At 34.4% G+C, this 12,500-nt stretch overlaps 2 protein-coding genes across 2 annotated transcripts in view; both read right to left on the bottom strand.

The window, feature by feature from the left end:
* Positions 1-4,300: 4,300 nt before the first annotated feature.
* On the bottom strand, positions 4,301-5,560 carry LOC137620478 (uncharacterized). The gene has a single exon (XM_068350635.1). The coding sequence runs from the start codon at positions 5,558-5,560 to the stop codon at positions 4,301-4,303; it is 1,260 nt and encodes a 419-aa protein (XP_068206736.1).
* A 2,910-nt stretch (positions 5,561-8,470) lies between these two features.
* Positions 8,471-12,500, bottom strand: part of LOC137620477 (uncharacterized) — a 5,560-nt gene continuing 1,530 nt past the window's right edge. Inside the window, exon 2 of the mRNA XM_068350634.1 lies at positions 8,471-9,541. Within this exon, the coding sequence (XP_068206735.1) occupies positions 8,471-9,541 (1,071 nt within the window). The remainder of the gene's footprint in view (positions 9,542-12,500) is intronic.

Raw genomic sequence — 12,500 nt, 5'->3', positions numbered from 1 at the left:
AAGTCTTTGACCAATAATGTGGGGTTCACTTGAGTTGTGGATATGCCTCAATGTCTTTGACCTGGCAGTCTAATAACTAAGTTTGTGTCAAAGGTCTTGACAAGGTCAAAATGGATGTAAGGGTTTTGGCAAACTCTTTGACCAGTAAGAGATTTGAGTAATTACTGCATCAAAACTAAAATTCAGATTGTGAAATGTTTTAGGGAATGTTTAGTCTCTCTCTCTCTCTCTCTCTCTCTCTCTCTCTCTCTCTCTCTCTCTCTCTCTCTCTCTCTCTCTCTCTCTCAGATATATTATGAACAAATTAATTATTCCCCGTAGAGGCATTAGGTTGCTCTCTAATATCTACCTTGTAGATCAATTATCATCTGATGAGCCCCGAAATATCTACTTTAAAAACAACACGCAATTCTCCAGATTTTACTTCATTGAGGGACATGTCAGATTGTGCCTACAACTGTCTTTATGTTCTCTACAGGCTCAGGCTATGGAATATTTTCTAAGATTGGGATTTTTTTTTCAGAAAATTTTGAGAACTAGGAAACATATGAGCCTTTCTACATGCTACAATGGCAATGTTGAAATATAATTTGTTACCACTTCTTCCATCAACGAGGCGAGGAAGGGATATTTATCTTTTGATAATATAGCCCACTTCAAGCATTCAACTCTGGACAAGATAGGATGTTGCTGCAATTCAATCTCTCTCCTTGAATTAACTAGCATTACCAGTGGAACTGCTGAAGCGAGTACCATAACAACTAGCATTACCAGTGGAACTGCTGAAGCGAGTGCCATAACAACTAGCATTACCAGTGGAACTGCTGAAGCGAGTACCATAACAACTAGCATTACCAGTGGAACTGCTGAAGCGAGTACCATAACAACTAGCATTACCAGTGGAACTGCTGAAGCGAGTACCATAACAACTAGCATTACCAGTGGAACTGCTGAAGCGAATACCATAACAGTAAATCTTATCAGCTAACCTACATTTTCTTGCTTTGTTTACTAATGCCAAACATTTGCATTACTCAGGCGACAGGGGTATGATGATTAGAGGTTTGTGTGATGAGCTCAGGGTTACTTATTTGTATAACCTGATGCTACATATCGTTTGGTGCCTGGTAGGTTCAACTTTTCATGAAGAATGGAGACTACAATTTTATGTTCCAGTGGCGGATAAGAGATGGAACCTGTTACCTGTCAAAGTGGCTTTTAAGCGCAAAACGTGGCATAAAATAATCAAAAGTTTACATTTCATTTCCGTAGGTAGATTTCAAGTTCAATTCCAGCATTAGACGGGCGAAGACGTTCATACATGACAGAGCCAAGAATCTGTCTAGAAAGATAAATTTACTCACAAAATAAATAAGTTTAAAGGCCACTCATGAAAGGCAGAGGCAAGGGACCGTGACATTGCCCTAGCAAACATGGCAATGCCCTAGAGACAGACCATATATCATATGATCATAGCCCAAGCCACCTCTCCACCCAAGCTAGGACCAGGGAGGGCTAAATAATGGCTGCTGATGACTCAGCAGATAGACCTATAAGCTCCCCCCCCCATCCTTAGCTTACAAGGATTCTAAGGTTGCAAACAATAAAAGAACTAACGAGTTTGAGCGGGACTCGAACCCCTGTCTGGCGATCACCAGGCAGAGACGTTACCAATAAAGCCACATCAACTCTACAATAGTCCAAGGATGACCAATCGAAAAAACAAAAACAAGGATCTGATATATCCGGATATAAAATTACTACACGATAAAATAATCTTACATAATATGATAGTAGTCAACAGACTTTTGTGAAACGAAGACATTTTGTCAGATAAATGTTCTTGAAGTTTCCATTTATATGTCAATATATAAATATATATATATATATATATATATATATATATATATATATATATATATAAATTATATATATATATATATATATATATATATATATATATATATATATATATATATATACTGTATATATGTATATATATATATATATATATATATATATATATATATATATATATATATATATATATATATATATATATATATATATATAATGTATATAATATACAAGCATACATATATTTATACGTAAATATATATATATATATATATATATATATATATATATATATATATATATATATATATATATATAGTATATATAATATTTCTATCTATAAGTAGTTCTATAATAAGGAGCAGTTCCAGCGAAAATAAAAATGTCAACCAGTGCCCAAACCATAAAGGCAACATTACCTCACGCTAGTCAACCCAAGTGACTTGCAATGTTATGACTAGAAAAGGTGGCAAACAGAACATGAGAATCATCTGATCACTAGTTGTGAGAGAGAGAGAGAGAGAGAGAGAGAGAGAGAGAGAGAGAGAGAGAGAGAGAGAGAGAGAGAGAGAGAGAGAAGGCTTTGTGAATCATGGTAGTTAGCCTGACTACTACTATTTTCTTTGATTCATATTTCTCCCAATGAAAACCTCATTTTAGGCATCCTTAGGTAAAATTGAAAAGACACGTGGAATCTTGATCATCATCAGAATTTTAGTTTTGCTGAGCATTGCTGTAGAGATTTCTACGCACAAAGCAAACATTCTGGTGGGTTCTTACACCCTATAGTCCATTTCTTTTAGCGATGCATATTTGCACCGACTCGCGGCAGTGCCCTTTTAGCTCGGAAAAGTTTCCTGATCGCTGATGGGTTAGAATTATCTTGTCCAACCAATCAGCGATCCGGAAACTTTTCCGAGCAAAAAGGGCACCGCTGCGAGTCGGTGCAAATATGCCTCGATAAAAGAAATGGACTAAAGAATATTGGTTGTTTTTGTGAAGTTTGGAATGGCATGGATAACATGTAGAGAAAGTTGCCAAGAGTACGGATACAACTTAATAAATCAGTCTTTTTGCAGTTATCTTCAGAAGGTCCATAAGTGTCACAATTTTTCCCTTTAATAAGTTATGTTTTTCAACGGAAATGCAAATATTCTTATAATTTCTTGAACTTTCAATGTGAATACAAAGGAGGCTTCTTGTGCTAGTTTATGCCGTAGAGGTTTCTACAAAGGCAACTCAAAATTGATTACCTGTTCTTTGCTTCATTACGATTTATTTATATTTTATCGAGAAAATAGTATGTATGGTGTAAACATCTTTTTAGGACTTTCTTGGTGATTAAATCAATTTTCCCTACGCTTTAGTATTTTAAATCTGTTTATTTATGATTTTTCTGCGCTCACGTATTTAACTCCACTGTCTTACAGCTTAGTCGCTCATATAAGACTTCAAGGTCAATTAAAATTTTCAATATACAGTATATATATATGTTTGTGTGTGTATAAATATATATTCTTCAGGGTACTTTTTATTGTACCCTGAAAAAGTATATTAGAATGCACGAAAGCGCTTGGTACCGAAGCTTTTTATTATTTCCTACCGTCTTTTGCTGTATATCAAGTTACGTAATCCTTGCGGCAGTAAAGCATATATATATATATATATATATATATATATATATATATATATATATATATATATATATATATATATATATATATATATATATATATATATATATATATATATATATATATATATATATATATACATACATACATACATACATACATACATTTGTAAGGTAACAGAGTTGACCTATAGTTCACCACATTTTTCTTCCTCCGGTTTAAGATTAGTAATGCTTAACTAATCCTTCAGTACCATTGAATGTCAGTCTTACGTAGTCCCTATGACTAATATCCTCTTCACCTTTCTCTTTCTTTTGGAGGTCTTGATTCCTTCAAAGAACGACGAGGAAAACAAAATCATAGCGAATAAGAGAGGAATCGATGACGATATCGTGCTTCTATAGGAAGAAAATAGCTCGTAAATTCAAGGTCGAATGTCCTTTCCCCTCTAGGATTTATCCCATAATTATCGTACCTCTTTCTGAAGAAAATAGCTCGTAATTTCAAGGTCGAATGTTATCGTACCTCTTTGGGAAGAAAATAGCTCGTAATTTCAAGGTCGAATGTTATCGTACCTCTTTGGAAAGGAAATAGCTCGTGAATTCAAGGTCGAATGTCCTTTCCCTCTAGGATTTACCCCATAATTATCGTACCTCTTTCTGAAGAAAATAGCTCGTAATTTCAAGGTCGAATGTCCTTTCCCACTAGGATTTATCCCATAATTATCGTACCTCTTTCTGAAGAAAATAGCTCGTAATTTCAAGGTCGAATGTTATCGTACCTCTTTGGGAAGAAAATAGCTCGTAATTTCAAGGTCGAATGTTATCGTACCTCTTTGGAAAGGAAATAGCTCGTGAATTCAAGGTCGAATGTCCTTTCCCTCTAGGATTTACCCCATAATTATCGTACCTCTTTGGGAAGAAAATAGCTCGTAAATTCAAGGTAGAATGTCCTTTCCCTCTAGGATTTACCCTATAATTATCGTACCTCTTTGGGAAGAAAATAGCTCGTAATTTCAAGGTCGAATGTCCTTTCCCTCTAGGATTTACCCCATAATTATCGTACCTCTTTGGGAAGAAAATAGCTCGTAAATTCAAGGTAGAATGTCCTTTCCCTCTAGGATTTACCCTATAATTATCGTACCTCTTTGGGAAGAAAATAGCTCGTAATTTCAAGGTAGAATGTCCTTTCCCTCTAGGATTTACCCTATAATTATCGTACCTCTTTGGGAAGAAAATAGCTCGTAATTTCAAGGTCGAATGTCCTTTCCCTCTAGGATTTACCCCATAATTATCGTACCTCTTTGGGAAGAAAATAGCTCGTAATATCAAGGTCGAATGTCCTTTCCCACTAGGATTTACCCCATAATTATCGTACCTCTTTGGGAAGAAAATAGCTCGTAAATTCAAGGTAGAATGTCCTTTCCCTCTAGGATTTACCCCATAATTATCGTACCTCTTTGGGAAGAAAATAGCTCGTAATTTCAAGGTCGAATGTCCTTTCCTTCTAGGATTTACCCCATAATTATCGTACCTCTTTGGGAAGAAAATAGCTCGTAATTTCAAGGTCGAATGTCCTTTCCCACTAGGATTTACCCCATAATTATCGTACCTCTTTGTGAAGAAAATAGCTTGTAATTTCAAGGTCGAATGTCCTTTCCCTTTAGGGTTTACCCCATAATTATCGTACCTCTTTGGGAAGAAAATAGCTCGTAATTTCAAGGTCGAATGTCCTTTCCCTTTAGGATTTACCCCATAATTATCGTACCTCTTTGTGAAGAAAATAGCTTGTAATTTCAAGGTCGAATGTCCTCTCCCACTAGGATTTACCCCATAATTATCGTACCTCTTTGGGAAGAAAATAGCTCGTAATTTCAAGGTCGAATGTCCTTTCCCTTTAGGATTTACCCCATAATTATCGTACCTCTTTGGGAAGAAAATAGCTCGTAATTTCAAGGTCGAATGTCCTTTCCCACTAGGATTTACCCCATAATTATCATACCTCTTTGTGAAGAAAATAGCTCGTAATTTCAAGGTCGAATGTCCTTTCCCACTAGGATTTACCCCCATAATTATCGTACCTCTTTGTGAAGAAAATAGCTTGTAATTTAAAGGTCGAATGTCCTCTCCCACTAGGATTTACCCCATAATTATCGTACCTCTTTGGGAAGAAAATAGCTCGTAATTTCAAGGTCGAATGTCCTTTCCCTTTAGGATTTACCCCATAATTATCGTACCTCTTTCTGAAGAAAATAGCTTGTAATTTCAAGCTCGAATGTTATCGTACCTCTTTGGTAAGGAAATAGCTCGTAAATTCAAGGTCGAATGTCCTTTCCCACTAGGATTTACCCTATAATTATCGTACCTTTTTGGGAAGAAAATAGCTCGTAATTTCAAGGTCAAATGTCCTTTCCCTTTAGGATTTACCCCATAATTATCGTACGTCTTTGTGAAGAAAATAGCTCGTAATTTCAATGTCGAATGTCCTTTCCCACTAGGATTTACCCCATAATTATCGTACCTCTTTTTTGAAGAAAATAGCTCGTAATTTCAAGGTCGAATGTCCTTTCCCACTAGGATTTACCCCATAATTATCGTACCTCTTTGTGAAGAAAATAGCTCGTAATTTCAAGGTCGAATGTCCTTTCCCACTAGGATTTATCCCATAATTATCGTACCTCTTTCTGAAGAAAATAGCTCGTAATTTCAAGCTCGAATGTTATCGTACCTCTTTGGGAAGGAAATAGCTCGTAAATTCAAGGTCGAATGTCCTTTCCCACTAGGATTTACCCTATAATTATCGTACCTTTTTGGGAAGAAAATAGCTCGTAATTTCAAGGTCAAATGTCCTTTCCCTTTAGGATTTACCCCATAATTATCGTACCTCTTTGTGAAGAAAATAGCTCGTAATTTCAAGGTCGAATGTCCTTTCCCACTAGGATTTACCCCATAATTATCGTACCTCTTTGTGAAGAAAATAGCTCGTAATTTCAAGGTCGAATGTCCTTTCCCACTAGGATTTACCCCATAATTATCGTACCTCTTTGGGAAGAAAATAGCTCGTAATTTCAAGGTCGAATGTCCTTTCCCTTTAGGATTTACCCCATAATTATCGTACCTCTTTGGGAAGAAAATAGCTCGTAATTTCAAGGTCGAATGTCCTTTCCCACTAGGATTTACCCCATAATTATCATACCTCTTTGTGAAGAAAATAGCTCGTAATTTCAAGGTCGAATGTCCTTTCCCACTAGGATTTACCCCCATAATTATCGTACCTCTTTGTGAAGAAAATAGCTTGTAATTTAAAGGTCGAATGTCCTCTCCCACTAGGATTTACCCCATAATTATCGTACCTCTTTGGGAAGAAAATAGCTCGTAATTTCAAGGTCGAATGTCCTTTCCCTTTAGGATTTACCCCATAATTATCGTACCTCTTTCTGAAGAAAATAGCTTGTAATTTCAAGCTCGAATGTTATCGTACCTCTTTGGTAAGGAAATAGCTCGTAAATTCAAGGTCGAATGTCCTTTCCCACTAGGATTTACCCTATAATTATCGTACCTTTTTGGGAAGAAAATAGCTCGTAATTTCAAGGTCAAATGTCCTTTCCCTTTAGGATTTACCCCATAATTATCGTACGTCTTTGTGAAGAAAATAGCTCGTAATTTCAATGTCGAATGTCCTTTCCCACTAGGATTTACCCCATAATTATCGTACCTCTTTTTTGAAGAAAATAGCTCGTAATTTCAAGGTCGAATGTCCTTTCCCACTAGGATTTACCCCATAATTATCGTACCTCTTTGTGAAGAAAATAGCTCGTAATTTCAAGGTCGAATGTCCTTTCCCACTAGGATTTATCCCATAATTATCGTACCTCTTTCTGAAGAAAATAGCTCGTAATTTCAAGCTCGAATGTTATCGTACCTCTTTGGGAAGGAAATAGCTCGTAAATTCAAGGTCGAATGTCCTTTCCCACTAGGATTTACCCTATAATTATCGTACCTTTTTGGGAAGAAAATAGCTCGTAATTTCAAGGTCAAATGTCCTTTCCCTTTAGGATTTACCCCATAATTATCGTACCTCTTTGTGAAGAAAATAGCTCGTAATTTCAAGGTCGAATGTCCTTTCCCACTAGGATTTACCCATAATTATCGTACCTCTTTGTGAAGAAAATAGCTCGTAATTTCAAGGTCGAATGTCCTTTCCCACTAGGATTTACCCCATAATTATCGTACCTCTTTGTGAAGAAAATAGCTCGTAATTTCAAGGTCGAATGTCCTTTCCCACTAGGATTTATCCCATAATTATCGTACCTCTTTCTGAAGAAAATAGCTCGTAATTTCAAGCTCGAATGTTATCGTACCTCTTTGGGAAGGAAATAGCTCGTAAATTCAAGGTCGAATGTCCTTTCCCACTAGGATTTACCCTATAATTATCGTACCTTTTTGGGAAGAAAATAGCTCGTAATTTCAAGGTCAAATGTCCTTTCCCTTTAGGATTTACCCCATAATTATCGTACCTCTTTGTGAAGAAAATAGCTCGTAATTTCAAGGTCGAATGTCCTTTCCCACTAGGAATTACCCCATAATTATCTTACCTCTTTGTGAAGAAATTAGCTTGTAATTTAAAGGTCGAATGTCCTCTCCCACTAGGATTTACCCCATAATTATCGTACCTCTTTGTGAAGAAATTAGCTCGTAATTTCAAGGTCGAATGTCCTTTCCCTTTAGGATTTACCCTATAATTATCGTACCTCTTTGTGAAGAAAATAGCTCGTAATTTCAAGGTCGAATGTTATCGTACCTCTTTGGGAAGGAAATAGCTCGTAATTTCAAGGTCGAATGTCCTTTCCCTTTAGGATTTACCCCATAATTATCGTTCCTCTTTCTGAAGAAAATAGGTAGTAATTTCAAGGTCGAATGTTATCGTACTTCTTTGTGAAGAAATTAGCTCGTAATTTCAAGGTCGAATGTCCTTTCCCTCTAGGATAAGGTCGAATCTCCTATCCAACTAGGATTTACAACATAATTATCGTACCTCTTTGTGAAGAAAATAGCTCGTAATTTCAAGGTCGAATGTCCTTTCCTTCTAGGATTTACCCCATAATTATCGTACCTCTTTGGGAAGAAAATAGCTCGTAATTTCAAGGTCGAATGTCCTTTCCTTCTTTGATTTACCCCATAATTATCGTACCTCTTTGGGAAGAAAATAGCTCGTAAATTCAAGGTCGAATGTCCTTTCCCTCTAGGATTTACCCTATAATTATCGTACCTCTTTGGGAAGAAAATAGCTCGTAATTTCAAGGTCGAATGTCCTTTCCCTCTAGGATTTACCCTATAATTATCGTACCTCTTTGGGAAGAAAACAGCTCGTAATTTTAAGGTCGAATGTCCTTTCCTTTTAGGATTTACCCCATAATTATCGTACCTCTTTGTGAAGAAAATAGCTCGTAATTTCAAGGTCGAATGTCCTTTCCCACTAGGATTTACCTCATAATTATCGTACCTCTTTGGGAAGAAAATAGCTCGTAATTTCAAGGTCGAATGTCCTTTCCCACTAGGATTTACCCCATAATTATCGTACCTCTTTGGGAAGAAAATAGCTCGTAATTTCAAGGTCGAATGTCCTTTCCCACTAGGATTTACCTCATAATTATCGTACCTCTTTGGGAAGAAAATAGCTCGTAATTTCAAGGTCGAATGTCCTTTCCCACTAGGATTTACCTCATAATTATCGTACCTCTTTGGGAAGAAAATAGCTCGCAATTTCAAAGTCGAATGTCCTTTCTCACTAGGATTTACCCCATAATTATCGTACCTCTTTGGGAAGAAAATAGCTCGTAATTTCAAGGTCGAATGTCCTTTCCCTTTAGGATTTACCCCATAATTATCGTACCTCTTTGGGAAGAAAATAGCTCGTAATTTCAAGGTCGAATGTCCTTTCCCACTAGGATTTACCCCATAATTATCGTACCTCTTTGGGAAGAAAATAGCTCGTAAATTCAAGGTCGGATGTCCTTTCCCTCCAGGATTTACCCCATAATTATCGTACCTCTTTGGGAAAAAAATAGTTCGTAATTTGAAGGTCGTATGTCCTTTCCCTCTAGGAATTACCCCATAATTATCGTACCTCTTTGTGAAGAAAATAGCTCGTAATTTCAAGGTCAAATGTCCTTTCCCTCCAGGATTTACCCCATAATTATCATATCTCTTTGGGAAGAAAATGACTCATACTTCACACTTTCAGACGAATTTTGCCATTTCTAATATCTATTTTTATTATTCAATTAGTACAAGTAATGCTTGCTAATATTCCTTTACAGTTACACTTTCAAAAAGATGCTATATTCCATTGAATTATGAATACGTCTTTATCATCGTTTGGCGTTTTACAAGGCCGTGTGTTTACCCCAACCGGATAGTGTTTGAGTCCATGATACGTAGCTTTTTTCCTAGGATATTTTACTGTCAAGATTCTCTCTCTCTCTCTCTCTCTCTCTCTCCTCTCTCTCTCTCTCTCTCTCCTCTCTCTCTCTCTCTCTCTCTGCCATTTATACAGTATAAATGCATACATATACATTTTAAGTATGTGTATTTATACAAAATATATACACACAATATTATATATATATATATATATATATATATATATATATATATATATATATATATATATATATATACATGATATATGTGTTTATGTATGCTGTATATGTGTTTTGTTTGTCTATTTATCTATACATCTCAATATATCTAGACTTTCTCCTGATGGGAAATATTAATTGAATTTTCCATAATCACACGTCTTCCCAATAGTGTTCATGATAAATTCTAAGGAGAAACTGTGACTCGATAAGAATGATCTTCCTAATAGGGTAGTTGAGTCGGTACAACTTCAAAAGTTCAAACTTCCACCAAGTGTTTTTATGTTGAACAGGCTGACATAAGTTTTTTTTATAGTTTATGTATATGAAGTATCTGTTTTGAAGTTGTTACAGTTTTTAAGTTATTTCAAATGTTCATTATTTCCCATACCGTTTTTTTTTTATTTCCTTATTTATCTTCTTCACTGGGCTATTTTTCCCTGTCGGAGCCCTTGTGCTTATAGCATCTTGCTTTTCAAACTAGGGTTGTAGCTTAGCTAGCAGTAATAATAATAATAATAATAATAATAATAATTCGGATTAACAATTGTTGAGACGTTACAATAGATAGATTTCGGTGATACTCCGTACAAACTGTCGAACGTATTCTTGGTTTTCACATACAGTAGGTTCATATGTGAATTTGGTAACAAAGATCCTAGATTGTGAGGGGATAGAGTTTAAGAGTCCTAATATCTTTGACATATAACTGGATTATTATACCATTAAAATAAATAGCTCAAAAAGAAAACCAACAAATTGCTGAGAACATCTGAAGTTAAAGGTTCAAATTAGGAAGATATTTTGCAGAGAATGTCCACATTTTAACATTCAGATGTGATAACGATTTTGCAGAAACCATCATTATTTTAAAAGTCAAATGTGATGAAGATAGTTCACAGAAAATCAGCATTTTAAGATACAAATGAGGTAAAGATTTTGCAGAGAACATCAGTAAACATTCAAATGTAATATATATTTGTTTGAAAATATCAGCGTCTAACAATTAACATGAAAAACTGCAGAGATCATTATCATTTTGAAATTCAAGTATTATGAAGTTTTTGTAAATACTACACCTGAATTTAAAAATGTATAAATGTGCTTTAAGAATTTATAGAACATGACCATTTTAGAATTCCAATGTTATAGATAGTTTTGCAGGGAACCATTCAAGCAAGAACATGCTTTCTAACTATAGAATAAAGTGCTTTTCAGTGTAACAAAATCTACTTTAAAAATTAATTATACGTAATACCTACCTATAGAAAATAATGCAAATATCGTATTCTACTCATTCTATACTTTTGGAAATGAAATCTTTTTAAGTACAAAACAAGTTTTTATTCACCCTAAAAACAGAATACATATTAAAGCAAAATTCGTATGAAACTCTTGATAGATAAGTTTATGGAATCTAGAATACCCGTGGAATACATGTTAATGATAACGTATTTTAAATGTATAGCCTTCTCTACAATGATTCCTAGACAAGAATACTTACATAGCGCAATGCCTATATATATATATATATATATATATATATATATATATATATATATATATATATATATATATATATATATATATATATATATATATATATATATTTATATATATATATATATGTATATATATGTATTTATATATATATATATATATATATATATATATATATATATATATATATATATATATATATATATATATATATATATATATATATATGTATGTATATATATACATATATACATTTATGATTATTCAGTTCTCCTTATTCTTCACTCTCACTATTAGTAAAATCAACGTGTATGTTTGAAAGAAATTCCATCCATCCCTGCAAAAAGCTGGAGAAAGATGTTAAACTTTTACTTTATATTTTATTTTGTTCATATATTAATACTCTTTACCTTTTTTACCAGTTCAAGTTAATGTCTTGTTTTAGTTTCATTGTTGAACTTATGCTCCTTTCCCGTATACACGAAGGAATAAAGATTGTGTAGATAGTTTATATTTCAACTTATTTATTTGTTTCCACTTTTATGAACTTATATATTGATACTTTTAGTACCGGTACAAAAAGAGAATTACTTTTATCACTTGTTTTCAGTTTTTTTTTTTTTTTTTTTTTTTTTTTTTTTTTTTTTTTTTTTGTTACTGCAATTTATATGTTATTGTAACAACTCTTGCCAAGGTTATATTTAGATCAGTTGTATATTTGGATGGCCGAAATCTCTCTCTCTCTCTCTCTCTCTCTCTCTCTCTCTCTCTCTCTCTCTCTCTCTCTCTCTCTCTCTCTTTGACTTTGACTCTTTGACCGACGTAAGAAATGCAAAAGAATCGAAATCGCCACGTGGATGAGAAAGAAC

This window comes from Palaemon carinicauda, chromosome 27, assembly GCF_036898095.1.
Source record: "Palaemon carinicauda isolate YSFRI2023 chromosome 27, ASM3689809v2, whole genome shotgun sequence".
In the NCBI taxonomy this organism is placed as follows: domain Eukaryota; kingdom Metazoa; phylum Arthropoda; class Malacostraca; order Decapoda; family Palaemonidae; genus Palaemon; species Palaemon carinicauda.
The sequence above is the reverse complement of the archived record's forward strand: the minus strand, read 5'-3'. Positions and strand labels throughout refer to the sequence as shown.

Excerpts from the sequence above, each read along its gene's own strand:
- LOC137620478 (XM_068350635.1), bottom strand. The coding sequence starts at position 5,560 with ATGGGGGTAAATCCTAGTGGGAAAGGACATTCGACCTTGAAATTACGA.